Source organism: Branchiostoma belcheri, unplaced genomic scaffold (genome assembly GCF_001625305.1).
Source record: "Branchiostoma belcheri isolate BF01 breed outbred unplaced genomic scaffold, Haploidv18h27 scaffold70, whole genome shotgun sequence".
Lineage (NCBI taxonomy): Eukaryota > Metazoa > Chordata > Leptocardii > Amphioxiformes > Branchiostomatidae > Branchiostoma > Branchiostoma belcheri.
This window is the reverse complement of record NW_017804354.1, coordinates 195,155-215,298: the sequence shown is the minus strand read 5'-3', so window position 1 is coordinate 215,298 and position 20,144 is coordinate 195,155. Positions and strand designations below refer to the sequence as shown.

Below are 20,144 nucleotides of genomic sequence, written 5' to 3'. Positions count from 1 at the left end.
ATAGCAAAGGCTGTTTTAACTAGTATTAGAAATCAAGTTCATACTACATGCTAGGTAGCTTTAATCAAAGGTTCGCAAAGCAAGCAATAAATGCATACATTTTAAGTTTGGCATTTTCCTCTTGTTCACGTTGAACTGTGGCTTGCAGAGACTCCTTAACTTTTGCAAATGCCTCTGTTGCCTTCTTTTTCTCTTCTAGCTCCCTATAACAAGCAGTAAAGTCTTATTAGTAAATTAGAATAAAAGTGCTCCATTACCATGGTGACGCTTATAAATAAATGCATACGTAGCATTAAAAATCCCATATATTAACAAAGGTAAGAGCAAGGAATACATACCTTTCCAGCCTTGCAGTTTCCTGTTGTTCACGCTCAACTGAGTCTTGAAGAGATTCCTTGATTTTCGCGAATTCTTTTGATGCATTCTGTGTCTCTTCCAGCACCCTAAAATAAGCGAACATTATCAGATTTTGCAAGTCATAATTGTATCTACATAGCTTCTCAAATGCCAAAAGTAATGGTTCGAATGAGCAGTCCATTGCCTCTATGATTTAATGAGTTTGCACGCGTCTTTTATCGAATGAGATATTCTGAAAATTGATGTAGATCCTGTAACGGACTACATACTCTTTCAGCCTCGCATTTTCAGCTTGTTCGTGTTGCACTTCAGCCTGAAGAGACTCCTTTCCCTTTGCCAATTCTTTTGCTGTATTTTCTGCCTTTTCCAGCTTCCTGCAACAAGCAAATCGATTCAATAGACTTAGTGATATATATTCAGCTAGCACATAAAAATTAGCACTTTTACTCATGTAGACCGGCAATAGGACTAAAAATACTGACAACCTATTCACAAACAAAGATCTGAGTAAACAGAGTAATACCAACATGATTCAAAGAACATGTAATGGATGTTTCCTTAATGCCAGGCATATGCCTTACATTCAATAGTTACATTTACAATCGACCAATCTATATATTTCGTTAAAACGTACTCTTTCAGTTCTGCATTTTCATCTTGTTCATGTTCAATTGTGGCCTGGAATAGCTCCTTCATTTCTGTAAAACTCTGTGATGCCTTCTTTGCCTTTTCGAGCTCCCTATAACAAGAAAAAAAGAACAACTTGAAAATGTAGTTACATTAATATACGTGAACATCCCAATACAAACAAATAAAGAAATCCAATAAAAGACCATTATCAAATAAATCACATAAATTGCATACGTTTTCAGTCTTGCACTTTCTTCTTGTTCATGTTGAACAGTGGCCTGGAGGGAATCCTTCACAGAGAACTTGGTCTCTTCCAGCTCCCTACAAGTGAAATAGTTTGAGATTACTGGCAAAAACCTAATAGTCTAAGATTAAATGTCTTCATGAATTGTCTGGAAAGTTGGATAACCCTGACACATGGTATGAAACTTAGATCAAATAGTTTAGCATCAATCTATATTTTACGAGGAAACACACACCTTTTCAGCCGTGCAGTCTCATTTTGTTCATGTTGGACCTTGGCCTCGAGAGATTCCTTCACTTTTGCAAATTCCTCTGAAGCATTCTTTGTCCCTTCCAGCTCCCTACAAGTGGGGAAAAGAAGATGGATTCTTACGGCATAGGATTAGTACATAGAATAGCAAATGAGTTATGTTGTTGAGAAATTATTTTTAATTTCTTTGTAGTGTAAATCAAACTTAGTTATCGTAAGAGGATGCTTACCTTTGCAGGTTGGCATTTTTTTCTTGTTCGTGTTTAATGCCTGCTTCAAGAGTATTCTTCACTTTCTCAAACTCTTCTGCCTCCTCCTTCAACTCTTCTCGATCACTGCAACAACAAAGAAAACAGAGGACCCTCGCTGTGAACAACAACTGATATATTATTTTATGTCTTGTTAACGTCGTATGTAGTATTGACAGTAAAATATGAAATCTTTCATTATGAATGATTGGGCAATCATTAATCATTAATTTCCATATCTCATTTCTAGTTTTAACTTACTTGCTGAGTTTCTCGATAATAGACCCCATGCTCTTGTGATAGGCTTTTTCACCCAGTATTTCCTCCTCTAACTCATGCACTAGGCTATAACATAAAAGACACAAGTGTGACAAAAATTCTAAAATGGCTTTAGATTTTTTATTTTTATTTCATTTTATTCTTTGCTTTAGGCCAAAGGCCAATATAAAAGAAAGGAATAATACAAACATACAAATACACATAGACCAATCACATTAATTTAGAATAATAATTACACAGAATCATTGATGTAATTTTTAAGGTCAAAAATTATATTAAAAATGAGCAGTCTACTGTTTCTGCAATTAGATACATGCCTTTGTGTACTCTGAGCATGCATATGCCTTATATATTGGCTGTTTTTTTCTGAAATTTTAACTAGGTATTATCAAGGGACTCTTACTTTTGCAGCTTTATATTTTTCTCCTGTTCGTATTCAACTTCGGCCTCAATATCATCTTTTCCTTTCTTCAACTTTCCTGCTTCCTCCCGCAACTCTTCCACCTCTCTGCAAAGATCAAGACATTTTATTAAAAACGAAATATCCGTCAAGAACAACTGAATATCATTGCAGGACTTATTGGCGTCCTACGTTAAGTCAAGTATAATACAATGAGGGCAAGTAAGGGCAATTTTTTTCTTGTGTTGACTCATTTCTAGTGACGACTTACCTGTTCAGTTTCTCGTTAATGACCCGCATGGTCCTGTGATAGGCTTTTTCACCCTTTATTTCGTCTTCCAACTCCTGAAGGAGGCTAAAACATGAAACACACAAATGTGACCAAAAGTCTTTTTAAAAAAAAACATGGCTATAGAATTATTGATTTAATGTTTCAAAGAAAATTAAATGTGAAATGGGCAGTCCATTGTTTCTATAGCTGAAAATTAAACTAGGCACTCTCGGGGGATGCTTACTCTTGCATCTTTATATTCTTCTCTTGTTCGTATTCAACTTCGGCTTCTATATCATCTTTCCCTTTCCTCAACTCTTCTGCTTCCTCTCTCAACTCTTCCAGATCACTGCAACAATCAAGAAAAAATTAGGAATAGTTAGGAAGAATAGCAGATAATATTGTATAACTTGTTAGAAAACCATGTAGTGGTATAGGTCAAATATATGTAAAGGTTTAAGGTTTAAAGGTTCAAATATATGTAAAGGTTTAAGTCAAATATGGAAAGTTTACTCCATTAACAGTGCATACATTGTTTGCATTGAAATGTTATGGGCATTTTTTTTGGTCTTGACTTGTTTCTGGATGTTGACTTACCTCATCAGTTTTTGGTTCATGGAGAACATGCCCTTGTGAAAGGACTTTTCCCCCAATATTTCCTCTTCTAACTCCTGGATTGTTCTAAAAAGTGCAAAAGACACAAGTGTGACCAACAGTGTAGGGAATGTTATGTCTATAGAATAGTAATGTTTCCGTCAGAAATTTCATTTGAAATGAGCTATAGCTATAGATATGCCATTTTACAGACTGTCAGGAAAACATACACTGAGCATGCACATGTATTAGGGTAACCAAGGTGTTATAAGGGGATATTGCAGACACCAAATTAACTACATTCCTTTATCTAAACCGATCTTTCCTTACCGGTTACTCTCCTCAAGCTTTGCCTTGAGCTCTTGGATTTCACGCCTCAGGGCAGCATGTAACCTAGAGGTGAAAATTTCAATTTAAAAACGGTTACGAACAAAGTAGAGACATGATCAGAAAAGTTGATGCTGCTTTCACAATTTAAGATGCACAGCAAATATTTTATACATGGATGCGGTATTTTTGTTATAACGACAGATGCCATGAATGGTATTTTTTTATTCATTTTATTCGCACGGTTATTAAAAGATAGATTGAAAAGGTAAACAAATTACATAAAACAAAATAATGACAGAAATCATTCAGGGCTTGTTTAATTATATAACAAATTCTTTAACATTAATATCACTAAAATAATCATGTTTTGTTGTTTTTGGGATCATCATCTACACACCTAAATGTGATTGAAGTATGTGAATAAAGAAAAAAAATCATCACTGGTTCAAACTTTAAATAAAGTACCAGCTTTACCTATCTTCATTCAGTCGTGAATATCCAGATGGAGGTGACAGGTTGTTATCTTTCTCTCCCTCCTCTCTCTTCCTCTTCTCTTTGTCTTCCTCCTCTGTCTTCTCCTCTCTCACCTTCATCTTCTCATCTCCCTTCTTCTCTTTCTCATCCTCAAAATCATCATCCTCATCCTCACTGTCCCACTCCCAATCACTGGAACATATAATCAGAGCAAAATTCACATTCTTTTATCTCAATGGAAAGCATTGTAGAACCAAGGAAAATAAAGCAAATTTGAAACATGTCAAATATTATTTCAACTACTCAGAAATTGTTTTGTCTTTTGTGATTGCAAAATGTATACTTGAGGATAATATGTTACAGCATACTCCATACATTCTCCTTTCTATATTATTCTATATATTCTATATATAACTTTAATATACATAGACATACAACATATATATACAATTATACAGAAAACAAGAAAATCCACTCAATCCAAATTTCAGAGAACATTTGCTACTAGGTAGTTTCAGGAAACTATAAATAGTGAGATAAATGTTTACCCCTATATGCTTCATTGAAAGCCAGTTGAAGAACAAGAATGTTTATAAACATTACCTCAACTCTTCGTCCACCTCCTCTTTGACTGTAGACAGTCTATGAGAAAGGAATAGTTGTAAGACAAGTGTAGGATAAATGTGATCCCTACAAAATAATTCTTATTCAACAAAAGTTACCTCCTCCCTTTCCACACAGTCACATTCCCTACAGCAATACTAAATCAAAATTCCATGTCATATTTTACTTCTCACCTTCCCCGGTTCGTGGCCTCTTCTCCATCGCTGTAGTCTTCAAAGTCGCTGCAAATGTAAAACAAAATATGCTGATTTAATAAGATTTTCATAGGCATAACGACAATCGCGATGCTGGTTCAGCAATCTAGCACCCCCCCCCCTCCTCTCTTTGACGCGGGACTTCTTTTTCAGTTTCTTTTCAAATTTGCGACCAATATTTCACACAATAGGTACCTTTCAAAACACATGTTAAAATATAGTAAACACTTGAATCGTAATCATAATCTTAAGCACTTAGGTCCAAAAAGAATGACGCTTGTTTTGTACCAGAAATCTAGTAAATCGTACGGACGTTCAGCGTATCGTACTGAAGAGTTGCCATGTTGTAAACAAATACTATGCGCAAGGCCTGCAGATTTTTCTAACCAATCAAAGAAATGACATGAAAATGTCACTTATGGAAGCATATACATGATAAGGAAGTCAAGGTTTGTATCATAAAAGTTCAAGTAAACAAACACAGCACCCACAAACAAGTTTGCGTACACAATGTTCCCAAACATTGTACATGGAGCGGTGAATGGGAATAACGCTGATAATTTGTACCAAGAAGATTCCAAAATGCTCCAACAAAACTGTTGTACACTTCAGATGTGGTTTTTAGCACAAGTCAGAAACATATGAAATATTTCTGGTGTACCGTTCTGACAATACAACAACTGGATTTCTTCTGTACATACGTAAACACGTATTTGTAAACTTTTAAAACAATCTTTCAAGTTCGTTGATAGAAACGTCCACTAAAAGTCACAATTTTCAATTCGTAACAATTTCAACAGGCCAAATTACACCACATGAACTTTGATTGTGACTACAAACACAACTCAGTTGTTTCTCCGGAAAGTTCAACACAACAAAAGACCAGTAATCACCTTTGAAAGGACCGTAGATACGTAAAAAAATGACTGTGCGACTTTAGAACAGGTCTAAGTTTGCCGATAGAAACGCCCGTTAAAATCACTTTTTTTACCGCCTATAACAGTTAGAAAAGGCTAAATCACACCACTGACACTTTGTTGATTGTGACTACAAACACAACTCAGTTGTTTCTCCGGAAAGTTGAACACAACAAAAGACCAGTAATCACCTTTGAAAGGACGCCATGGCGTTATCGTGACCTGTGCTGTAAGGCAGCTGAGATCGAGATGACTTTGTTGTCATGTGGTCACCTTGGCAACGGTATGATTGTGTGTCATATTCGAACGCGTGGGAGGAATGACCGCGGCTTGTCTACCACTATTTTCAAAACAATCCAAGTTTTGCACGCATTATTTCACAACTACACAAAGAAATCATTATATTTCATTTTTTTGGTCTTGAGAAACACGTTAAGCAATACTATAAGCTGTAAATATTTTTCCATTGGCCAATAGAATAGAATTTGCATGTTTGACGACCGTTACCATTCCTCCCATTAAAAAGAGTCGAAGCTGTGATTCAGCATTACCACGAAATGTAGCATTTCTGGTGACAGAGAATCGCTTTACAATATACTGCCTTATCATTATAGCTCGGGTATCTGTCAAACTGTCACCAATCTAGGAATACTGCATCTGGTCGCCACCAGGCCTGGTCGCCAATGACACCCCCCCCCCCCCCCGAACCTCAATTTCCCATCCAAGCCAGCCTAGCGGGGACCAATAGGCGGGCAGCATTTCGGCCACACCCACAACCAGCGCTTTAGCAAGATATGGTTGAAAAAGATGTTTATTAAACTTGTTCAAAAGATACATTTCTAAATTATTTTCTGAAATTCTGTGTCTTTGAATAGTTGGAGCAAAATAACCATCGAGCCGAGTTAAACCATTTCGGCACTGGGCTTCTGGTGCTTACGTCGGCTGCGCGGCGTACAGAAACAGTATCTTAGGCCAAGTCTTTGTCTGTGAAAATGTAAGAAAAGAGGCCTTGCAGTCCTGTCCTGCCGATAACCTTGTTGTCCCGATTAAACTTTGTTACCCAGGCGGTATGATCTCGAAAATATGAGTGGCAGCATCTCGATACCCTTTTTAAAGACAAGGGTTGATTTGCCGACTCCGAGTTTCCAGTGCTGACGCCGCCGACACTGGACACCAAGTGTTGACGTACCTTCGGCACTGGAGATCTAGGACGGAAGCCGCCTCACCTCTGTATACCGAGTGCTGAGAAATGAACCCGTTACTTCGGTACTTGCATTATTTTCACCCCAAATACACCAATTCTTACATTGTTTATCTGACATTTCCAACTCAGATTACCTGCCGCGCCGAACGGAAGGTTGCTGTCGAATGGAATCGCTATAAGTTAATCATACCTCAAAGACTTGTATCATATGTTTCCCTCTGCGAAGAAGCAGTTCCAACTGGCCATCTAGCCAGCTCAGGACAGTCATGTGTTCATCAGCTGCAGTGGCGGCTTTCCGTGGGTGAGATGAAATCGCGGCGCCTGGTTTTCGGGCCACTGTAAGCTGTGGAGTTTTGTCAAGTTTGTCCTGTCAATCCCTCAATACGCCGAGATAGCACCGCCATCAAACTTCTTTCAAGCCGTACCCGGAAATTTAAGCCGTACCCGCTCAAAAATTCTGGCCGTACCCAGAAATTCGTGCCGTACCCGCAAAAATTTCAAGCCGTACCCGGTAATTCGTGCCGTACCCTATACTTTTTCGCCGTACCCAATGGCGGATATCGCTCAGCCCCGGTGCGTAGTCACTCGGAAGTCGTGTCTAAATACCCTGTACGGCAGCGATACACAACCTCATATAGCCTATGCTCTGGTAAATATTCCTGGCCACCTATCTGCCGAATGGCGTCGTACAAATCGCGCCCAATCTTGAGAACACTTCGCTCGGCCGGTTAAAATTACCTTTTGACTTAAGGTGTCCTCCCTGGCTAATTTGGCATTTAAAGTTTCCATCGTTTTCTCACAAAGAAATTTAGAAAGAACTGTAGTTGTACTGAATATTGATACATGTGTACAGAAGGGTTATGAATATGGTTTTATGGACTATATGGATGACGTCATCACATTTTATTGCCCCAAATGTAATTATCTTTAAAGTTATAATATAGCACTTTGGTAACATGATTTTCATGTGCATAATGGTCAAAGCTAAAAACGTACGTTTGCACAAATTGATATCTACTAATCTACTAGTTATATACACCACACTAGTTTGGATATCGTACCTTCATTCAGATCAAAATGTTCAACATTCAGAAGTTCCACTGCAGTACGATACCGAGACGCTAGGGGTGTCCCATAATTGGACTTGTCTTTCGCTTCGGGTGGATTTTAATACCAAAACCCAGGACAATCCACCTAGGCATCCCTAAATTATTATGTTCACAGAAACGGACGGGAAGACAGACGGAAGGAACGACACATAGACACACTCACCATGCAACCGGAAATATTGCCCTGGCCAAGGTAAAAACATCACTGAACATACAAGGCTTCGCTCGCAGGATTTGATGCTCTTACGTACTTGGATGTCCATAGAAACAATTAACACATGTTTGTTTGATAGCGTGGGAGCCATGCGACATACACAACAACTCACACAACCATCTTGAGGTCGCTGCTTTAACAGGATTCGAGAATTAGGACAAGTTCTTGAAAATATGTCTCTTTGCTGTATGTTACATTGACACCAGGCAGAAGACGCATTCTCTCTTTTCAAGGGTTTGCGATACTGTATTCTGTATTGCACAGTTACATCCACAGCTAGTTACTGTTCTACAGTCAAAAACATCATTTATTAAACTAGACGTCACTGGAAACTTTGGTCTGACAATAACAGAACTCGCCTCGTGAAACAAAGAACAACGGAAGGAGGCAGCATACTACGTCCGATGGAAGCTGTACTAGATGTAATATAGGAAAATTGTTCCTTTCTTTTGATGGATCCAGTGATCTCCACTTTGGATGGTATTTAGAATGTTATAGAGCAAAAGCAGAACTCAGATTTAATGTTCAATTATTCCTTTCGCCTTGATTTCCCTTACAGTTGCACATATTTCACTTTCATCGGTACAGGTGCTTAGACAAATATGACGGACAATTAATACGTTATATGGAGAAAGAAAAGACAGCATGGAAAAAAATTTCATTTAAAAATATCTTTGTTAAAGAACTGTTGGGTAACATCTGATCTGCCTTTAAAAAACACGTTGCAAATTCGTATGTAGTATTTGTAATTGTAACAGCTTTGTTTTAGAACAATCCATTACTGCAGGGGGGGCAGCCGGTCTGACACATGTCACGTGACGTCCGGTCAGTGGGTCCAGTTTCCGGTGATGGACACCACGTCTGACATGCTGAGTTTGGGGACGACCAGGTTTCTGAGATCACGTGACGTCACGTTAAGGTCCACCGCGGTGACCACACCGTCCCTGTTGACCTTGATCTTGGCAAACCTGCCGGACAGAAAGACGAAAGTTTCTACAATGACGTAGAGGGCAGCCAGTACTATTAGATCTGGCCATAGGAACACATGCTTAAATACACTGTTAGAAGTCCTCATGAATGAACTTGCCCATACTTCAATCTGAAAATATTTTTCTGCACCAGGTAGCAACAAGGGTCTGATCCCCAAATACAGAAAGAAAACAGGGGGTCGACCAGGTCAAATTCCCGCCACAGCTGATGATAGTAACAAAACCTCAACTTTGACCTTCTTTTCCATGGTATCCATCCTAGACCACAAGACCTAACCACTCACATCTCTCATTACACCCACTAAACTGCTGAAATACTGTAAACAAAAAACCAAAGTAGGAAAGTTTAGAGGCAGTGCCTATGGAAGATTTGGGAGGCCCTGAGGACCCAAATGAAGATCGGATGGCAGGGGCACAAAGGGTTCCAGACACCACCCATGACTCTGAATCCAGGCTTCCAGACACCACACATGACTCTGAATCCAGGGTTCCAGACACCACACATGACTCTGAATATGCAAAGATGTTACAGCTTGTCTATGACAACGAGGCATCAGAGTATGCCAACAGTGATACAGATGAAGCCGACTACAGCACATCACGAGAACTGGCTGATGATGCATCAGGAGCTGCTGAAACCTCAAGCATGGAACCATGGGGGAAGAAGAACCACCTCAAAAAACTCGTGAATGAACTACATGAAAAAAGCATTTAAAAAACGCAGACAAAACTGTACAATGTGCGTCGAGATAAGGTTTGGCCTTCACTAAAAGAAAAGATTGCCCGCAAAACCTTTGACCCGTTCAGGGCCATAGAGGTCAAGTTCATTGGAGAGGAGGAGAGCATTGGCCAGGGTGGCCCCAAAAATGAAATGTTTAGATTGACACTTGATGGCATCTTTTCCTCAAGTCAAGTGGCCCTTTTGAACTCACTGCGCAGGGCTTTCTTCCAGTAAGTTCCCCCATCGCGCTCTACAACGAAGAGTTTGTGACAGTGGGGAAAGCCCTCGCCATGTCCATTGTTCACTTTGGACCATCCCCCACTTGCCTACACCCTGCTGTAGTGTCAGTGGTCTGTGACCAGAAGCTGCCAGACATGTCTGCTTTCAAGCCAGTGGATAAAGGAACAGCCGACTTTGTGGAAAAGCTTGAAAAAGCAACCAAGAGACACTGCCCAGCCTGCTCCAGAGCGACATCGGCATGTCGATGCTGTCCGTGGCGGGCTGGAGAAAGACGGCAGCCAGTACGTCGGTTGAAGAAACAGTTGTTATAAGGAGGGTACTGTGTCTTCAGGACATTGTAATCTCCAGAAAGTCAGCCATCGAGCAGCTGCGAGAGGGCTTGAAACTGTTTGGCCTGCTCAGTGTTTTGGAGTCTGAGCCCCACCTGGCCGGGTCACTCCTGCTCAAGTCTACTACTCCAATCACTTCTGACGACGTAGTGAGAGCACTGAGTGTCCACTGGGCAGAGGATGGCAGCAACAGGAAAGACAGACAAAAGGATGTCTACCAGAGGCTAACGACCTGGCTGGAATGCGTGGAAGAGGGTGATGGCCGTGTCTCGCTCAAACACTTCTTAACGTACGTGACTGCCCAGGAAGCTGAGCCAGTGACTGGGTGGCAGCTGCAGCCGATGCTGCAGTTCAAGGTATGCCCCGCAGGCTGTAGGTGCTACCCAGTGTCGAACACTTGCGCCCTAACTTTGACGATGCCAGAGCACATGGCAAGCATTGGACTTGGGACTGAAATGGACACTTAACGCTTTTTTTTTACAAAATTGAATAAAAGAGCAACTAGAATCACTCGCATGTCGCCCTATCCCGGAGTTTAGTACTATATACTTGCCTGTACGCGATTGGACAGTTCCTGACAACACCTACTCTGGTCTGTGTCTCGGTAACACCAGTTCCCTCACTCACTGTCTTACATTTGACGTAATCTGCCAGCAATGTCTCGTAGATATAGTTGAAAGACCTTAAAGAAATTAGGACGATATCAAAAGGTCAATCTCGTTTCAATTTCATATTAATAAACAGCGTTTACATCTTTAGACATATTTCCTAACTTATGTACAGGGTCGTACAGGGGACATATTTTCATAGCCCATCCCATTGGGCACTCCCCATACATAGTTTTATACCTTTGGGCATCAACATCCTGGACACAGTCCACCTCTTTAACTTACACTTATACCTGTGGGCACCAACAAACATCCTGGACACAGTCCACTCCCTCTAACTTACACTCATACCTGTGGGCACCAACAAACATCCTGGACACAGTCCACTCCCTCTAACTTACACTCATACCTGTGGGCACCAACAAACATCCTGGACACAGTCCACCCCCTCTAACTTACACTCATACCTGTGGGCACCAACAAACATCCTGGACACAGTCCACCCCTTCTAACTTACACTTATACCTGTGGGCACCAACAAACATCCTGGACACAGTCCACCCCCTCTAACTTACACTTATATCCTGGACACAGTCCACCCCCTCTAACTTACACTTATATCCTGGACACAGTCCACCCCCTCTAACTTACACTTATATCCGGGACACAGTCCACCCCCTCTAACTTACACTTATATCCTGGACACAGTCCATCCCCTCTAACTTACACTTATATCCTGGACACAGTCCACCCCCTCTAACTTACACTTATATCCGGGACACAGTCCACCCCCTCTAACTTACACTTATATCCTGGACACAGTCCATCCCCTCTAACTTACACTTATACCTGTGGGCACCAACATCTTGGACACAGTCCACTCGGACACCCTGTAGGTCACGTGGAGGTGTGGTCAGTTTGGTCACTCCGACCACGTCAAAGATTATCTTAATCTTGGCAGCTGCAGGCGGGCTGTCAGCATCTGATCTACAATGTCATGAAGAAAAGAAAGTCGATGAGCTAGCAACATAGACGATACTTCTAAATCTGAAGGAAAGTAGTCATTTTGTGCTGGTCTCTAAATTGTGTACGTAATAGATTCCAGGCGGTTACAACAATAAAATTGTAGCATTTTCATCAGTTATGCAGATTAGGTTTTTATTTACATGATTAATATCTGCCGTTGTTCCTTTCATTCTCAGTTACACCAAGGAGGTTCAAAAGGAGCACAGCATATGTACAGAATTTCATTATCAAATATTCAAATAAGGTCCTGATTTACATAATTGTTATTTAATTATGTCAAGCATTATCTAAGTAATCTCAATACAAATATCACAACTACACATTGACCGGTTCTTTAGTTATCGTCCCTCAAATATTTCAAAACAAGAGCTGGTCCGTGCAGTACAAGCGGCTAGAGAACAGAGAGTGAGATAAACACATGTAACGTTAGACGCACACAAACAAACATACACAGGCACACACAGACAGAGAGACACACACCGTGACAGGGACATATATACACATGTAGACGCACACACATAAGACACACACACACACACACACACACACACACACACACACAAACACACAAACAAACATAGAGAGGCATATACACACATAGACGCACACACACACACAAACAAACATACAGAGATATATCCACACATAGACGCACACAAAAGCACACAAATAAACAGGCACACACAAGCACACACACACACACAGGGACACATACACATATGCTAACGCATATACACATATACACATACGCAAACACGTAAGCCCACTCACAGGAACACACAGAGAGACACACACACAATTATACAGAGACATATCCACACATAGATGCACACACAAGCACACAAATAAACAGACACACAGGGACATATACACATATACACGCACATGTTAGTCAATGTCTTTATCTAGCTGTCTCAAGCTTCGGTCACAACCCGCCGTACGTGCTTCTGCGTGCTGTCTACGTGCAAAAACGTGGGCAAACGTACGGCATCCGTGCGTGGTGAGTACCGCCTCCGTACGGAATCCTACGGATTTGGGAGCACGCAGACACGCCGTAGAACTTTAAGTGCATGTAAAACTTTTTCTACGTGCGGTCTGCGGATTCACCTGCGGTCTGCGAGTGCGTGCGACGCGCGTGCCCCGTACGTGCCGTACGGAAGAAGCACGTGTGAGTACGGCCTCCTTACGGTAAAGTTGCAATCGCAAAGAGATCGTACGTTGTAAGCACGTACAACTCACTTACCACTTGCGCAACGTACGATGCACGCAACCGCTCACGGCCAGACGTGGCGTGCAGACCACACTCTTACACCTTGCACAACCGTGCGAGTGACGTGCGTCGACGCCACTCCTTCCCTACGTTTTCAGGAAAAACGTAGTAGACATAGCCTCCCCAAAAACGTACGGACAAAAAGCACGCACGGCGGGTTGTGACCAAGGCTTCACGTAGCGCTCTATCCCCCACCTGATGTTTCTCCTGCGGATGACCTGGATGTGGGAGTCCCTGGGCGTGGCTGTGAGGTGCTCCTCCCGCAGGTAGATCTCCTGAGACACGATGGTATCGTCCATTCCCTCCAGCCTACATGGACCAGACAGAACGGTTCACAACAACTTCACGCACCGTCCTACCGTCTTTTTCATGTATTCAATTGTAAATATTGTCCAATGAATGCAGTGTAAAATGAAATAAATTTTGTAAGCCAGTGTCCTCACTATGAGACCGAAAGAAACAGATTATTTCAGACAGTTACAACAATCTCTCCATCATTTCGTCATTTAGAAGATCACCAAAAGACTACGTTTCTACTAAGATCACAAAACCTACTAATTATGCAGAATGTGGGACTATTCATTATCCACTGCCTTCAAAGAAGAAGTCGAACCCCATAATAGCTAGCGTAGTAGTAGAAGTAGACGCTTTTCCAGACAGATTGTTACCTGTCTCCTGTTACTGTATTGCAATGAGTATTAATACTATTATACTTGATTGTACAAGCAATTAGCCTTCGGGCATGATTTTGCGAATTAAGTCTCTATAAATTAATCGACATTCCATTAGCTTAGTATGCTCTAAGGCCACAGCAAGTAATGTTTATGGGTGACATCAGCGCGCTCATTAATTTTCGCCTGATTTTGGAGAAAATAAACAAGAAATTTTATGGCCTTCTGACAGTGGTCAACATGCCGAAAATGGGCAAAGATGTCTGTTGCCATTCCGGAAAGTGGATGGCAGATAACTATGAAGAGAAGAGACAAGAAAAGGCTCTGATCTAATGTTTGTTTCTTACTTTGATGCAGTGATATGTGACGTTGGCTGTGTATATGTGATGTTCCCACTGAATAAAAACCATTTGTACAATGATTGAGTCAACATTTTAAAATGTAAGAACCTTGTTTTTTTCGGCCTGCCTTGTTTTTTTGTTGTTTTTTTTTGGCCCGCTCGCATTAGCTTTGGAGTCTGCGAAGGATGTCATCCATAACATTTACTTGCTGTGGCCTAAGGTCAAAGATGGAAAAATAAATACTGTGCATACGTTCAAGTACGGCTTTAATACTTGGCATAAGGTCAGGACGATATATGAAGTCAATATTCTCTTGTGTGTGTTTTTTTTTTCTTTTATGCCACACCGACTTCATTTTATGGATGACATTCGTGCGCGCATTGATTTTCTCTTGTCCTCCAAAAAAAATGATCACGTCCACCGACGCTGTGGCCTGGCCCTAAGCCTGGATAGTCCGTGGTACAATACGGAGCCGGTGGTAACAATGGAGGATGACACCCAGGCTACCGAAGCTCCACGACTCAGGAACTCGGTACATACGTACAGTGTCGATTCATAAATTCCGAAAAAAAGCCAGCATGTGCCGGCTTGTCGTATACGTCGCTATGTACTGCCGCAAATTCACAATACCAGCTTTGTATTCCTGTGGTTTAGGAGCATTTTTATTTTTGGCAGGAATTTTTATTCGCCCGCGTGCACTAGTTTGGGGGTCTTCAGAGGATGTCATCCATAGAATTAAGTCGGTGTGGCCTTACATAGCATATTTATTAGCCCTGTTGCCCTGTTGTTTGTAATGAATGCAATTACCAAATTCACCACATGCTAAACTGAAATATAGAAAAAAAATAGCATTTTGTGACGAGAATATTTTTCAGTTTGCCAAATCCCTCCACTGAGTAATTTGAAAAGTAAAACGTCGGTCACAACCCACCGTACGTGCTTTTTGGCCGTACGTTTTTTGGGAGGCCACATCTGCTACGTTTTTTCTGAAAACGTTTTTCTGCAAACGTGAAAACGTGGGGAAGGAGTTTTTGCACGTAGCCAGCACGTAGCACGGGGGTTTTTGCACGTAAACAGCACGCAGAAGCTCGTACAGCGGGTTGTGACCGAGTCTTAACTGTTCGCGCTCCTACCGTAGTCCCATTCTCCTGCCCATGCGGACCAGCGTGCCGCCCCCGCCGCCCATGCTGACGACTTTCCGCTGCACGTGACTCAGACTGCGGACCACGCTGTGCTCCAGCCGGTCATGGAATATCTCAGGAACAAACAGGCAGCAAAGTCAGAGGAATGTATCCAGAGCATGATGTACAAAATGACTAATAAACTGGTGGAGGTACCAAACACTAAGTATCTGATACCAGCCCAGAAAAGAACAAGAAACAGTCATGCCTTCAAATATCAGAGTTATCAACCAAGAATTTAGATATTCAAAAACTCGTATTTTCCCAACTATCGTAGACTGGAACTCGTTGCCACCAGTCACAGTAGGGGCATCATCACTAGAAAGCTTTGAACAACTCCTGCAATTAAATGTGCAAAGATTGAGTGTAACAAGTCGTTCGGTGTGATATAGCTAGCTGCCGCCGCGCCGCGTGCCTGCGAAGCTGGTGTGTTACGCCGAAGGGCGGTTATACCGGCTATACCGATACAGATACAGAGAGCATGGCATAATGAAGCAAGTTTAAACTGCAATTTCCAACACAAGAAATTGGGCTCACCCAAATTTTCGACTGTACAACTCCAGTCTTTGTCAAGGAATGAGCAATAGAAAGAAAGAAAGAAAGAAAGAAAGAAAGAAAGAAAGAAAGAAAGAGCAATCCACCGCTTCTGTGACGTCACGCAGATAACACACGTGACTCCGTGAGCAGTGGATCATAGGTTGTGTTTGAAATTTCAGGTCAAACTTGCTACATTATGATTTCTACCTACACAGATGAACTTTCAAGATCAGAGCATGGCATGATACGAAACTAACAACATGGCACTTGTCTGAAGAGAAACAATTGAAAAGCTGACATTGTGGGCCAGGTTGGTGTGTGTGACCTAGTATCTTATTTGGTAGGTTGATGGATGAAACTTGGGAATGATTATATTATGGGGCCTCTAGCGGCTTGTGATGGCACTGCTGCTGAACCGGTTTTGATACAGTAAGCAAGCAAGCTCTCATGATCTGGACCTGCTTGCATGCTAGGTACGTAGCTCTTGGGCTAGGGAAAATGTGACATGAGTTTGGGCGCCCTAGCGGCGTGTTCTGGAACAGCAGGAGTATTTGTTAACAAATATTTGATACACAAACACATAGAGATACACACACAATTCACACACACAATACACATACACGTACACAATACACACACACATTCACACACACAACAACACACTCACACACACACACACAGACACACACAGACACACACACAGACAGACAGACACACACACACACGACACACACACACACACACACACACACACACACACACACAGACAGACAGACACACACACACACACACACACACACACACACACACACACACACACACATACATACATACACACAACAACACACACACACTCAAATGCAGGCGTGGCCTCACCTGCAGAGGTCTGTACGCGGCGGCGTTAGCCTGAAGCCGGCACACGGGCACGATCACCCCCGTGTTGTCCCGCACATCCTCCAGCACCGTGTGGGAGAACAGCGGCCAAAAAGTGATTCACAAAGCCATGGTCCTCCCTGGAAGTTGAAAAAGAATCTACTACTACATCATTGCCACCATCAGATTTCTACAGTTGTAAGTGCTGACAGACACTGAAATGGAGCATTCGTAGTCTCTACCTTAGGCCACAGCGGGCCGAAAAAAACAAGATCCCATTTTAAACTTTTGACTCAATCACTGTACAAATGGTTTTGAGTTGGTGGGAACATCACATATACACAGCCAGCGTCACATATCACTGCATCAAAGTAAGAAACAAAACATATTCAGAGCCTTTTCTTGTCTACTCTCTTCATGGTTATCTGCCATCCACCTTCCGGCATAGCAACAAACATATTTGCCCATTTTCGGCAGAGGGCAACAAACTTTCTTGTTTATTTTTCAATATCAAGCTAAAATTAATGCGCGCGCTGATGGCATCCATCAAAATTACTCCTTGTGGCCTTATTGTCGTTTAGAACCAATGAACAAAGCAGCTCAAACACACAAGACACAAAAACACCACATATCTCGATTCAAATGGTGGCAAATTTGATGGGGAAAAGTTTGCACAATCAATTGTTTATAACTCCCTCACTGGGTCTACATGTAGGTCTCTCGGACCATCTCTATGTTTACATGTAGGAGTAAAGCTACGGTCACAACCCGCCGTACGTACTTTTTCTCCGTAGGTTTTTTGGGCGGCTACGTCTGCTACGTTTTTATGAAAACGTGGGAAAGGAGTGGCGTCGACGCACGTCACTCGCACGGTTGCGCAAGGTGTAAGAGTGTGGTCTGCACGCCACGCCTGGCCGTTGCGCAAGTGGTAAGTGAGTTGTACGTGATTACAACGTACGATCTCTGTGCGATTGCAACTTTACCGTAAGGAGGTCGTACTCACACGTGCTTCTTCCGTACGGCACGTACGGGGCACGCGCGTCGCCCGTACTCGCACGTACGGGTGGTGAATCCGCAGACCGCACGTAGAAAAAATTTTACATGCACTTAAGTTCTACGGCGTGTCTGCGTGCTCCAAAATCCGCAGGATTCTTACGGAGGCGGTACTCACCACGCACGGATCCCCTACGTTTGCCCACGTTTTTGCACGTAGACAGCACGCAGATGCACGTACGGCGGGTTGTGACCGAGGCTTAATAGAGTACAAACCTTGGCGTGATCAGATGCTCTAGTTTTGAGTCTGCCGCTCCGACGTAGTGTTGACAGCGGCGGCGACTGGGGCCTGTCCCCGCCACTGTTCCCCTCCCCGTCCAGAATGTCGTCTGGATCATCGTACATGGTCCCCATGCTTTCATACATGGTAACCTGGCTACGTCCTCCGCCCACACCGACTCACAGCCCCCAGTGTTCTAGAACGTCCTTCATTGCCAAATAATAAAAGACGTGGTCCATCTATGACGTTATAATATATAAATTTTAGAACGTCCAGGGCTATACTCAGAAAAACATAGATATGGAAACAAACGCAGTTTCATTCCATTACTTATGAGATTGTAAATGATAATTCAAACAGCTCTATAGCATTACATTAGCAACGTCAACACAGGTCCGATCGGAGAGAAGACATTTTCTCCATCATCATAAGAATTAATGTGTTTGAAAATGACGAATTAAGATAAAACTGGAAAGGGTACAGATTCAAGCTGCAAGATTCTGTATGAACAACTATGAAAGAGGTGCTAGTGTCACGGAAATGAAAAGTAACCTACAGTGGGTGTCACTGTAAGACGGAAGAAAATTGTCCAGACTATGCATGATGTACAAAATGACTAATAAACTGGTGGACGTCCCAACTCCTAAGTACCTAATACCAGCCCACAAGAGAACAAGACATATAGCCATGCCTTCAAGTACCAGAGTTATCAACCAAGGATTGGGGTGTTCAAATACTCATTCTTCGGGCCTAGAACAATCGCTGGAACTCGCTGTCACCAAGTACAGTAGGGGCACTGTCATTAGATAGCTTTAAACAATGTCTAGAGTTAGATGTTCAAGCGTTAGGTGTAAAAAATCGATCGGTGTAGTGTAGGGATCTGCCGCCGCGCCGCGTGCCTGCGAAGCTGGTGTGTTACGCGGAAAGGCGGTTATTCCGGCTATACAGATACAGAAGCTGGTGTGTTACGCTGAAGGGCGGTTATACCGGCTATACAGATACAGTAAGGTAACTGTTGCTAGTGTTAGTGCAGCAAAGCTTTGACATTCACATTCTATTACAACACAACAGATTCAAAGTCATTAACATAGGATATTGTTCGGAAAAGGGAATTCGAATAACCTTAGAGAAACAGCGAAATTGATATCGTGTGTGGCGCAATAATCCAAACAAAAAAATCAGGGATTTTAATATAGTTAAGTATATAGTTTACGATATAGTTTGTGTTAATGAAAAACACATCATCGAATGTCGTATTACCCATACGATTGTATGAGGAAAAGTTACTGCACTATCACACCATTGTTTCCATACATTCCTGGCGATCGCAATTGCATTGTACACCCGGTTCTTACGGACTCATATCCCTGTCAATCAAACTCAAAACCCAAACTCCACCTACTCACTTTGGAACCCAAACATACAAATATAGCGCTAACATAAATTAGCGACACCTAAAATAATACGTCCCCATTCCGGAAGTAACAGGTAGAATCGTGGTTGTTTAATGTAAAAAAAATGTATGCCAACTTGTAACCATTCCCCGATGGTAGTGGTTCCGACTGCCCAGGCGCCCACACCAGCAACTCCGTTTAACCGACCACGGTAGGGCGCGTGATCAACACGCCAGGTAGAGGACGCAGTGATGCTGTCATCAGGTATGGCGCCAGATTCCATCCCAAGAGGATCCGTGCAGACTGGAAGGACGAAAAATCTCTGTTCAGTTTGGTTTAAAAAAACACAAATG

General features: G+C 42.2%; 1 protein-coding gene and 1 pseudogene across 1 annotated transcript in view; both read right to left on the bottom strand.

The window, feature by feature from the left end:
* Nucleotides 1-6,152, bottom strand: part of LOC109484778 (trichohyalin-like) — a 9,400-nt gene extending 3,248 nt beyond the window's left edge. Inside the window, exons 1-12 of the mRNA XM_019788143.1 lie at nt 6,003-6,152; nt 4,874-4,921; nt 4,680-4,718; nt 4,077-4,268; nt 3,603-3,665; nt 3,276-3,359; nt 2,923-3,027; nt 2,679-2,762; nt 2,411-2,515; nt 1,990-2,073; nt 1,711-1,815; nt 1,467-1,571 (exon numbers count right to left, since the gene is read on the bottom strand). Of these exons, the coding sequence (XP_019643702.1) occupies nt 1,467-1,571; nt 1,711-1,815; nt 1,990-2,073; nt 2,411-2,515; nt 2,679-2,762; nt 2,923-3,027; nt 3,276-3,359; nt 3,603-3,665; nt 4,077-4,268; nt 4,680-4,718; nt 4,874-4,921; nt 6,003-6,076 (1,088 nt within the window). The 5' untranslated portion in view covers nt 6,077-6,152. The remainder of the gene's footprint in view (nt 1-1,466; nt 1,572-1,710; nt 1,816-1,989; nt 2,074-2,410; nt 2,516-2,678; nt 2,763-2,922; nt 3,028-3,275; nt 3,360-3,602; nt 3,666-4,076; nt 4,269-4,679; nt 4,719-4,873; nt 4,922-6,002) is intronic.
* Nucleotides 6,153-8,563: 2,411 nt separating this feature from the next.
* LOC109484841 lies at nt 8,564-18,572 on the bottom strand (annotated as a pseudogene).
* Between the last annotated feature and the right edge of the window lie 1,572 nt (nt 18,573-20,144).